This window comes from Anguilla anguilla, chromosome 1 (genome assembly GCF_013347855.1).
Source record: "Anguilla anguilla isolate fAngAng1 chromosome 1, fAngAng1.pri, whole genome shotgun sequence".
NCBI lineage: Eukaryota > Metazoa > Chordata > Actinopteri > Anguilliformes > Anguillidae > Anguilla > Anguilla anguilla.
This window is the reverse complement of record NC_049201.1, coordinates 11,376,524-11,388,768: the sequence shown is the minus strand read 5'-3', so window position 1 is coordinate 11,388,768 and position 12,245 is coordinate 11,376,524. Positions and strand designations below refer to the sequence as shown.

General features: G+C 38.3%; 1 protein-coding gene across 1 annotated transcript in view; it reads left to right on the top strand.

The window, feature by feature from the left end:
* The window catches only part of si:dkey-288a3.2 (protein phosphatase 1 regulatory subunit 37), a 44,765-nt gene that overhangs the window by 8,991 nt on the left and 23,529 nt on the right, over window positions 1–12,245 (top strand). Inside the window, exons 5-8 of the mRNA XM_035385403.1 lie at window positions 3,501–3,552; window positions 7,394–7,494; window positions 7,657–7,776; window positions 8,671–8,818. Coding sequence (XP_035241294.1) covers window positions 3,501–3,552; window positions 7,394–7,494; window positions 7,657–7,776; window positions 8,671–8,818 — 421 coding nt within the window. The remainder of the gene's footprint in view (window positions 1–3,500; window positions 3,553–7,393; window positions 7,495–7,656; window positions 7,777–8,670; window positions 8,819–12,245) is intronic.

The following is a 12,245-nucleotide window of genomic DNA, read 5'->3' as shown; positions in this document are numbered from 1 at the left end:
CCCCAGCCATACCGACTCAAAAGAGTTGTGAATCATTCACGGAAGGAGGGGGCTGATATTGGCATGGTGGTATAGCGCATTGGGTAGAGAGCTGTCCTGGCAAGGTTGTAGGTTTGATTCCCAGCTGGGATGCTGCTGTTGCACTCTTGAGCAAAGTACTTAACCTGAACTGTTTCAGTAAAACATCCAGGTGTAAAAATGGATTGTATGTAATCAGTATAAGTTAGCATGTTAAATGCTAAATATTTGTTTATTTTCACATTCCCTAATGGTTTCATCAAAGCATTTTTGAACATAGGAGAATTAATAATGTTGTATTCCTATATTTGGCATAATAGTAACAGAAAGTGAAATTGTCTAATTGCATGGCTTTCACTTTGATGTAGAGAACACTGAGACTGTTTAGTTGTAATGATGACTTTGTTGATAGGATTTAGAAATTTCTGAACTGAAGACCTCATGGTCTTCTCTTGGCTGAAGGACCTGAACATAATCTTGCAAGGCTTTAAGCCCAGAGTTAGCCCAGTAAACCATGAAAGGTGATAGGCATAACAGACAGGTCATTATCTTTACTTTAAAAGAAGGTCTCATCTACTGAACGTGAGCATTGTAAAGTGTCAGTGCAGTTTCCGCAGGCTTCTGGCTAGTCTGAATGGAAATGTGGTCTGCAGAAAATTACACTGAAGTGCATTTAGACCTGATCATGAAAAGAGTTCACTCAGTTTATTAAGGCTGTATCACAATTAATCTACCAAATACGGTGAAGAGGTAAAATATTTTTCAGTAGGAGTCGCTGTAATGGTTCCATGAAAAGACATTACATATTCATATACAGTGTCCACTGGTTATTTGAAAGAGTGCATCATTTAAGATGTATATACTGCCAGTGGAATTAGTTCTCTTTTTCCTCTCTGCATTAATAAGGACTGAATTTCTGCTCTGATCATCATCAGTAAGCCACTGGGTCTATTTGATTAAATGCTGCTTGCCCTGTAATATAACAGCATTTAAACTCACACATATCTAAACACCATCAAGTATAAATAACTTCCAGACTTTTAAACTGTAATGTGCATCAAGCCCTCTGAACCATGGTGTTGCACTGATTAAAGTTATTAAGGAGGACAAGATATGTTTATCACTCGCCCACCTACTCCATGGAAGAAACTGAAACCATAATACATATATACAGCATATGTTCAACCTTTAAGGGTTACATCATATTTTACATGGAGTCCAATTAATCATTTTGGCTTGGAATGCTTTCCGTTGTATTTCAAATCATAACAGATGAACAAAGAAAAACTGTGAAAATATTTTGAAAGTCAATTAAAATTTTGTGTACGTTTTCATTTTTTTAATGATAAATTAAGTTACTAATTTTGTCTATGCTCTTTCTAGACACTGCAGGTTTAATTGCTAATTGTTAACTGGGAATGAATACATTTGCATATTAATTAGCTCCCAATTTACATTTTTAATTTGCTGCCTTCAAAGGGTGTGAGATAAAAGGTCGTGTTATTTTAAATAATTTATCCTTTATTGCTGAAAAGATGCTGAAAGGAAATGTGCAGCTGATTTTAACCCCTGAGAGCTTTTACTGTATAAAGCACTCTGAAAATTATTTTTTGAACTAATTAAATGGGCAAAAAATGCTCCAAAACAGTTCTTAACACAAAGCCACCCGGAATGAAGAGTGTTTTAGTGGGTCTCCAGGATTTGGGGAGTGAAGAATAGAAATGCACTAGAGATGGTTTCTGTTGAAGTCAAGTTATGAACTGTATTCCTCTGCCTGCAAGTGGAAATTGTTTCTTTTTATCACTTAATTTTGTCTTCTCCCTTCTGACACATCAATAGGTTTTGCACTTATTTAATTTTCTGGAATGTAAAGAGGCGAAGTACATTGTTGAACTGCATAAGGATGTCCAAAGTTTACAGTTTTAGGGAAACTAAACCGAGTAAACTTAATGTGGCTTTGAAAGGTAATTTATTTCTTTATTTATTTCTGTATAATAACACTAATATGATTTATTGCCTCAGACATTACCATACCAGTTTTTTTCCATCTCTGCGTGACTCGTGCCAATTCATTTGAGCCAGTGTGTAACGTGAATAAAACAATGGCATTCTAGTGAACATGAGTAAAGTGAGGAGTATGCTGGAAACAGGGATAAGAGTGGGAAATCCAGTCTAAAGACTGTGCTGCATGGCTCATTACAGCTTGAGTTAATAGGCAACATATTGGGCAATTAAGATTTGATGCTCCTCATCTTTCTCACAGTTTTACTGCATGTCCACAAATATGATTTTTGAAAGTATATTCTTCTGGCAACTCGGCTGCAAATGAGAGAAATAATGGTCAGAATAGGGCTAAGCCTTCAGAAATGAAATACATCCAAACAGCGAGGGAGACCAGTTATCATTTTTATTGTGCACGCATACTAGTCAGCGATATCGAATAGTTACCTCGTAGCGGATGCCATAGACATGAGTAAGATCAGGTTATATGACCTCACTCTTTGTATTCATAGAACATTTTTTTTTTACTAAGACTAGAGAATAAAGATATTGTTCCAGGTCTTCTTGTGCATTGTAGTCATTTGAGAAATGAATCATATTTAACAATGGAAGAAGGCTTGCAGCATATGAGAATAGGCTGGTGCCATCATCACACAATAGGATTCACCCAAATGATACTGACATGTGCTTTCTCTTCACGTGAGAAAACTGAGAAATTATCACGTTTTCCTTTAAGAAAGGGATTTTAGAATTTTTCATCCTCTTTTTCATTCCCTTTTCTAATTGTCACGAGAAAAGATTATCATTATTCCACAGTTCTGGCAATTATGTCACCACCAAGATTGAGGTAGTTAAATTATGTGTATATGGAACAGTTTATAGGCAAATTAATGCATCAACAGATGACCAGCTGTTTTCCTTTTTAATTATAATTGGAATTGGGCATCGCCATCAACAGTAAAATGAGCTTAATTCATAATATATGCTTTGTTAATGAATGAAAAAACACTGACATGAAATCACTGTGAGATTTAGGGCCTTGGTACACAGTAAAATTTAGCTGCATCAGCGAGCATTTTCTCATTTCAGACTTGCTGTTTCAACTTCCCTTGAAAGGGTATGCATCTTTTCATTTATTCCGTTATTTGCGTATCATACAACTGATCAAGCCCCGAAGTACAGTGTGGGAACAACCTATGTCCAAACAGTAAGGTGGTATTTAGAATCAGAAGTGATGTGTAAATATATTAAGCATCTAGCATTGTTTCTGTAATACAGAGGGCTAAGAGTTGCACTGCAGAAATATTCTTTTGCCGTTTTAAAATTCTATATGATTTTAAAAGGGCTAATACCATGCTCACCACCTTTCAGAGGTTTTATTATGATTGATATATATATATATATATATACACGCAGATGCATCTGTTATCTGATACAGTTTTATAACATTGTCTAATCTGTGTTTTCTGTCATTTTGTTAGGTGCAAGAAGTTACAAACACACACAGCAGGGCCAGATGTCTAGATCTGAGGGGTAAGATAACAAAAGATTTCTCTGTAAAATGTATGCATCACAAGGGCGGTTGAATCAGCCAGATGTACATTTCTATGTTTAGTTGTCTGTTTTTACGATTACAAAAGTAACCATAAAATAGATATGCCCTATAACAATTTACTCACATTATTTTTTAATATTGGATATTATGAGTGCAGTCTGTTATTTGTGGGCATGGCCGGACGGGCCGTCTGGCAATTCTGGCAGATGGCAGATGGGCCGGTCCACTTTTTGGGCCACGATTGCAAAACTTCCCCCCCCCCCCCACCCCTGGTCCGCGATCGCAATCCCCTCCGGTCCATGAGTGGGCCGGTCAAGGCAAAGAAATGCCAGAACTGATTATTGCTCCCCGTCCAGCCCTGTCCGTGGGAGTATTCGGCCTGAGAAATATGTGCATCTCATGGCATGCCAGCTAACACAAAATGTTTCAAAAACATTGCGGAACTCTCCAGTTGTCATTTGGTAGTGAGATAAATGTATGATGAGAGAATTTCCAAAACAGTCTTAGAACATATTTATTGCTCCAAACAAGTTCTGTCAAAGTCAATGAAAAATGTTCCAGTCATGTCACATATATATAATCGGGAGAAAGAAAAAAAAAAAAAAACTAATGCTGTTCCTTCAATGTTCCTTCTGACTTCAAGATAATGTTTTAGCAACTAGCAACAGATTACTTGCTGGGAACGTCTTCCTTCCATAGGTGGTTAAGCATAAATAAACACATCATGCTTTACAATATTTCGAGAATGAAGCTTGTTATACAATCAAGGTCAAAGTCAATTCCATGTAAATTCAGTAAATTCAGGAACTGAACTTAAATTCAGTTAATTGATAGAAAAATATCATGTTCTATGGAGATTCTTTATTATTGAATTTAAACAAATTTCCTGAATTGACAGAAATGGTTGACATAACCAGTAAGCCCTGAAATGTGGTCACAAGGTAAAATAAATAAATTCAAATGTTGGTTTTTTCTAGCACCGATATGCGTTTTTCCAGAGAATACTAACAAAATGCTAGAATGCTTGTACTGGGGTACGCTGGGATAGGTATTCAATTTCTTACAGTGTTACACAAACAGCGCACTAGTATTTCCTAATAGTTATCATGGAAATTATCATTAGTAGTTATCATTGTTGTTATGGGATTGTAAAAAAAAAAGTTTGTGAGTCAGAAATAACATCTTTGAAAAAATCAAAAGCTTAGATAAAAAACAGGCATTGTACAATTATAATGTATTGTTTATTTCATAAGTGCATAACATATTGACCGTGGCTAATGTAAGGGGGATCCCCTCATTGCCATTCTGAACAGCCCGAGATCACAGGGATGGTGATACGATGAATATGACAAATGATTGCACGTGTGTGGCTTTTGCCGTGTGTACATATTTGAGCATTCAGTCAGGATTTGTAGTTGCATTCGGCATGCACGCAGATCTTAATATGAAATCAAAATTCAGGCGGTGTCTAGGGATCTGGCAGAAGGGGAACTAACAGGTATATCAGCTATCATCAACCTTGGGTGAGTCCTGACATTAGGTGTGAGGTATGATACCTTACATACTTATAAAGGTACCCTTTTGGCTGGAATACAAATGTTGATGATCATTCCAAACAAGCTCAGTAAAAATCCACGATGGAATTTTTCCTCTCCTTAACTAAATTTGTAAGTGTGCATTTTTCAAAGTAAGGAACCTCTCTCACATTGGGAGAAATTTACATCTGCATTTTTTTCTCTCAAACTGACATCAGCGCATGACTTCTCCATTGCATGTGTGATGAATGGACGCTTGATTTCCATGAACATGTGCAAAAAGTGAGTTTTTCCCCCCTTCAGTCTCCATACGGGGCTTCAAAGAATTTTACAGGTGGCTGCTGCAAATCATGTAAGCCATTTCATTTTATTTTTATTTATTTCTCCTTAACTGTTCTTTTTTATTGAAACTAGGACCAGGAATATTTTTCCCGCACCTTGACTTATAAATAAATGCTAGTCATTTTTCCCCCATTTTTACATGGTTTGGAGGTGTCCTTTTGTTTTTATTGCCAATTCCACTCACCATTTGGAATTTGATTTAATAAACATTTAAGAAATTATTAAAAACCTCTTTGCAAATTTGGCAGGCATTTGGCTCTTTTAGTAAGTTTGCTTAGGAAAAAAAGTAAATTAATTATGAATTTACTGTAATTAACTGTATACTGCATTGTGGCCCATTTTTTTTAAGACAAGAGAAGGATTATTTGAACAGAAAAAAAAGAAAAAGAAAAAAAGGAAGAAAGAAAAGATCTCAAGCTCCCAGCATGGGTACCACAAATTCTAGGCCACATCTTATGTAACTGTATTTGCCTTTAAATTGGCTTGGCTGTGATTGTATCCCACACTGTGCCTACAACTTGGCTATGAGTGTTCCTTAACTGCTTGTATAATTTAACTGATGAGGAATCAGTTTTGAACAGCAATGATTTATGAATTTGTTACTAGAGAAATGTGCACAGAAATGAAGAGCTGAAGAAATCCTTCAAAAAATATAATTTTAAAGTTATTTTTAGAACTTCAAACAAAAATGTTTTAATGTGGATACCAACAGTAAATGTAAATGGTAAGCAACAGCATATTCAAATATTTCCACATTCATATATGGCTGGAATATGCTTTAATACACAGTATCAGATCAATCAGAAGTGGCTAAACACTGTTTAAACTGTGGCCACTTTAAGTACAGTTTAAGTTTTCTTATTTCTGCATCTCATCATATTATACAATATATGTATTACCCATTTTGCTTTGTTTTTCATCACCCATTAGATATTCATGTACATTTCTCATCTTTAGCTGTGCTTAATGGTTTAATTATTCAGCATTAAACTTATTAGGTTTTAGATGTTATTTTCATACTTAAACAGATGTGTGTGCAATAGGATCCCAGCAGCCATACAGTCTTATTGTGTGTGTGTGTGTGTGTGCGTGTGTGTGTGCATGTACATAGAGTGTATGAGTTTTGACAGATTAAAGATTAAATACAAATTTTGACGTGGCCATTAATTGAAAATTACACATTGAGTGCCAGTAGCAGTTTGAGATTGGGATAAAACCATCTGCCTTTTGATGAGTACAACACCCACATTACCATAGTAACCACAGTTACAATTTGTGATTTAAACATGGTCAGCATGTTTCCTCCTTGTTCCCTTGTCATGCGGCGATGACATCTGACTGTACGTCTTTGCATATTATCTGGGAACAGCAGAAGGGATTAGAAAATGGGATTTCAGATCCCTTCGCACGGTACAGTTAAGTGATTATTGTAAAATCATTTCATAAATGATATGCTAATGATGAATAAATGATTATCTCTCGATGCAGAGCTCTGAGCGATGTGGTTCACTCCCCGACTGGGAAGATAAGAGTTTATGAGGAGAAGGGGCCTTTTGATTGTGCGTGTAATAAAGATGGACTGCTGTGGCCATCAAAGTGTTTCTGTAGGCTTTGTTTAAAAGTCATCTGTTCCTGAATAATCAGCGGCTCTTTGAATTTTATTTCAGGGATGGGAGGGCATCGGACGTGATCTTGTACAGGAACACGTCTCGCATTTAACTCACGCCAGCCGAGTCACATCCATAGATACATTACTTTCTCTGCGGGGATCTTTGCTGGGGGAAAGAAAAGTATTGAAAAGTCAGTCCAAACATTTTGGGAATGTTCTGGCGTGCCATTATCCTTGCTTTCCAATTGCAAATAACTTTGACTCCTGACTGAGATGGGCAATTTGGCTGTGAGCAAACAATCATAATTATCTAAATTCTGATTGCTTTTTCAGGTGAACGATTAGATTACCATGCGTGCGAGTCTCTTGAAGATATACTGAAATTAGTGCAGTTTGATTTCATCAGTCTACGGGAGACGGAACTGGAGGAGAATGTAAGTATGCGAATAAAGTTAGTAGAAAATGTTCTCTGTAGGCCTCTGTATACGTATATCAATTTGTGTGTTAATTTGTTTGATTTGATCATTGTGCGTGTGTGTGTGTGTGTGTGTGTGTGTGTGTGTGTACTGTATGTCATTTTATGTTCCTTTTTTTAGGGAGCATCCTCCTTGTTTGATATGGTTTTATACTATGAATCAGCAGCCCATCTCGACATATCGTCCAACACAAATCTTGGCGTTTTGGGTTGGCAGGCTCTCTCTCGCTTGGTTCAGCAGGTATGTTTCAATGAAAATCAATAGCCGAAGTCAAACTGAATGACTGCAGCCGCTGTAGGGGATACAGCGGGGATTAGCACGGTGTGTTAAAGGTATTAAAGCATGCCCAGAAGTCCAGCCAGAATAAGAGTAAGCCCTGGGTAGGGAGAGCTTGTGGTGGCTAGCCTGGCGGCATGGCTGAGGTGTGCAGGCTTTGTCAGCTAAATGACAGGCATGAGCACAGTGCATTACTCCACTGCTGCAGAGCTCATTGCTGCAGACTTTTGATGAGCCAAGGATCAAAAAGTGATCCCACTAATCCCAAATGTCATTTATAACAACCTTTTGAGTCTTTGGAATAAGAACATTCTGGGACTTGTAAGGTAAAACCTCCCTAATGTCAAACTTGACTCAAGGATACCACTGAATGAATTTAAAAAATGTATGTAGCTGCATAATTCCAACACAGAGAGCTGTAATTATGAATGAAAAATGCAACATGACCTGCATTGAAGTTGAATGAAATGAAATATTTTATGAGAGCTTTCTACTTTGAAAGTTCAATTAGGAATAGAATTAGATGTAGTTCATGGAACTTTTCATAAAGAAAGGGGGCTTTTTCAGTTTTGGAAAATCTTTGGTGAGACCAAAAGCCAGTAGACCGGAACAGATCAACCAAATTTTTGTCAGATGAGAGGCAAAAAAGTGGACACATTTGATTCTACAGACCCAGGGATAAACCCTAACTATAGCCCCAAAATCCACAGCTCTCGGTCAGAAATATTTGTCATTTTGACTTTTGGCTCCTGGAATGTGGAATGAATGTGTTTGATGGGAGGGTGAGACACAGGTCTAGTCCACAGCGAGGGCATGGAGTCCAGAGCTTTGTCTGATTATGTGCTGCCTGTCTTTTAGAGCAGTTGCCTATGGAGACTGGATGCCTGCAATATGCCCATCCCTGAGTATCCAGCGCAGGCCCTGTCAAAAGCCCTTCTCAGCAGCAGGCTAACCGTGCTATGCCTCAAAAACACCTGCCTAAGTGGCAGGCCCCTCTTCACACTCGGTAAGCCCGTTCACCGTGTACCACAGGTGTTACTGAACCTGAGTGGAGCCGAGTGGCAGCTTCGGTTCTGGAGAAATAATGTGAAATAATGTGAAGAAGAACCGAGTGACCTTCTCCCAGAAATCCTGCAGTTCACTGAGACATTGTGAGGAAAGTCCTCCAGCGCTCAAGTATTCACCGCTCAAGTATCAAAAGCTTTGTGCTTCTCAAGTTCATCATGGCAGACTGTTAGTGGAGGCTTACACTCATAAAATCATAAGAGCTATTGTTCACTTCTCTGAATAATAGTGAATGGGATATAACACATGATTACAACCTTTCTTTAGAATTAATTTTGTCAATAAAATAGATTATAGAATTCATTTTGTGTATAGAATATGGCAAGACTGGAGATAGTACTTTCTATTGCTTTTTGTAAATGAGAGTGACCTTCAAAATGTGCACAAAATATGTTCTCCTGTGTATTTTTTCAACTCTTTGTATCCCATGGGCATTAATGATGTGTACTGACATGCAGCTTACAGAGTGCACATAACGGGGCAGCTAAATTAAAACACCCAGTAGCTTGTGATGTACGGTCCTTTCATTAGTGACTCACTGCGGGTTGAGTCACACTGAGAGACAGGTATGTAGATGATCAGTGTCCGTGCTTGGCCTGAGCAGCAGGAACAGATGACGCAGAACAGGGAAAGGGATAGCAGATTTTGGCCCGGTGAACCTCACAGCCGGACTCGCCCGGGATTAGATGTCCTAATCTTCTTCTTGTCGCTTTACACACTGCTGCACCTATCCACAGACATCACAGTGGCCAGTGACTTCAACAAACTGATTCAGCACACAACGTGGTGTGCAGTTATTTATGCTGGGTGTTTTCGCATCTTAAAAACCAAGTTTTTTTTCAAATCATAAAAAAATATGTGTGTGTGGAACAAGATTTAATTCATTAGCTGTGTGACTTATAAAATATGATAAAATATAAAGACAATGAACAGCTGTATGCAGTTGTGAAAATAGATTTGTTGGCCGAACCAGTACGAGAGATGTCTTGGTGTATTCCTGTCTCTTTAATGACCCATTGCCCAATGTGATGTACATTGATTTGCCCATTAAAATCCAAAATACGTAAATACGATTAATTTATAAATGAAATATTTGCTTACAAACAATAAATTGCTCTTGACTGCTGGCCACAACTTGACCAGTGAGAAATGAACAAGACAAGGCTTATACTGGTTTGGGAACTGGAGCAGTGTGGTCTGTAATGTTTTTTTTAAAGAGAGTCTCTCCCTCTCGCTGGGGTGAAACAGTGGTCTGTCTCTTTAAGCCGTCTGGATCCGTTTGATATTTTGGCTACGCACAGTGGCCTCGCTCGCAGCAGGCCACCCGGCTGCTGATCATTGCCATCGATTCGCAGGCCTTGATTGCAGGACTTGGCGGCCTGCGCGGTGGAGTCACCAGAATCAATTTCAACGATCACTCCATTTGGTTCCCACTGTGAATGATGACAATGTTGGCATTCCGCATGCAACCAAAAGGCTTGATAAAATCTGCTCCATTGATCGGGAGGAACAACAGTATGTGGTCACAGACAAACAACCACAAGACAGTGGCTTACAGCAGTTTTTCTTAAAAAGAGAAATTATCATTATTATTACTATTATTATTATTATTGTTATTATTCTTATTATTATTATTAGTAGTAGTAGTAGTAGTATTAGTAGTAGTAGTAGTAGTAGTAGCAGTATTGGTATGAACTAATTTTCAAGTGAACATTTACAGGTTATTGCTTTTTTTTCCACTCAGAGCATTCGTCATCATGGTTCTTTATGATGTTCATGTAACCTATGTTCCCCCACTTTTCTTCCATTTCGGACATTGTGTTCCACTCTCACAGCTTTGCTACACTCTCTGATGAGACAGTAATTATTTTTCACGGTACAGACCACTCAGCATACTAGGAGAGCTATCACTGAGGGTGACATCTTTCACTGCCTGTAGCTTGGTAACTGGCAGGTACCTAGTCAGTAGCTAGGGAGCGTGTGTGTGGTAGTAATGCAGGAAACACAGACTGACTTAATTGTATTTGAAGTCATTCAGTTATATCCCATTTTTCCTCTTGCAGTCCTCAAGTGTCCTGCACTTCATATGGTGATGCTCTATTTATAGTTCCAGCATGAAAGAGGAGCCACATAAATGCACATGTATGAAGGCCTTAGCTCTCCTGTTATGTCCATGTGTCAGGAACAACAAAAAATGTTCCTGCATCAGAATGATGAGTGCATATTTAATTGTCGAAAGGTAGTTGAAAAAATAATTAATAATTCCCCTATAGACATTAACTTTATTGATAAAAATTGAATAAGTGTTTTTTTCACCTCTCACAGATCTTGGTTTACTAATGATACCTAACTTGTTTCATTAGAAAAACATCTTCAAAACAGCTCTTTTCTGTAGTTTGGCAAAATAATGTATTTTTATTTAATTTTTCATAGTAATATATTTTAAAATATTTTGCCTTTTTGTCATTGGTGTACCTGTGTGTATGTCTGTGTGAGCTTGTGTGGATGGGGGGAGGGGTGGATAGTAATGGAGGGTGGCGGGATGTTGAGTTGATTGGGGGTGAGAGGAAGAGAAAGAGCCATCTTCTGTAGAGCTCGGACACATTCAATTCTGGGAAGATCTCTGACCAGATAATGAAGGCATTGGAGGCCGACACATCCAAGATGTTGTAAAAAAAATGGACCAAAGGCCAGTGTGCTGTCATGCACTTACAACTGGATCTGAGAACTCAAGATTATCCATCCCTTCTTGTTGGTATTGTGATCCATTGCATCACAAGCTGTATAGACTTTTATTCCATATTTTGGAGGCTTACAGGGCATGTGTTGTCTAAAGGCACAGTGATCTCTGAATGCCACCAACCTTTCATCCACCGTGACAAATTTCTGATGACTCTTGAGAAAATATGAATGGTCTCCAGAGGTATGGTGGCTCGAAAAATGGCCCTGCCTGTCTCTGCATCCCACAAACTGGCTGTTGATTCATCTTTTGGTTTAGACACCAGCCATGATGAGGAGCCTCAAATAAGCATGCAACCTGTTTTCATCCAGCTTTCTCCATACCTGCCCAAAAACTGGCCTTTCTTACAGGTTGGTCATTTCTATTATGCTTTTTGAATTGAAACAGGAATGACCAGCTCAAAAGCAGATTTCATATCTGTGACACAAGTTCCTGCCAGCCTAGTGGGCCCAGGTACTACCTTTAAAACATTTTCAGCCGATCTTCTTTCCTGACACACACTGGGAGATGTGGACCACTCTATCTGGCTATTATTGGACATGAATGTCACTCTTGGAGTTGATGGCTGTGGGGAAATAACCATTTCCTCCTCATCTGAAAATTCATCATGCTGATCTGAATTTACCTC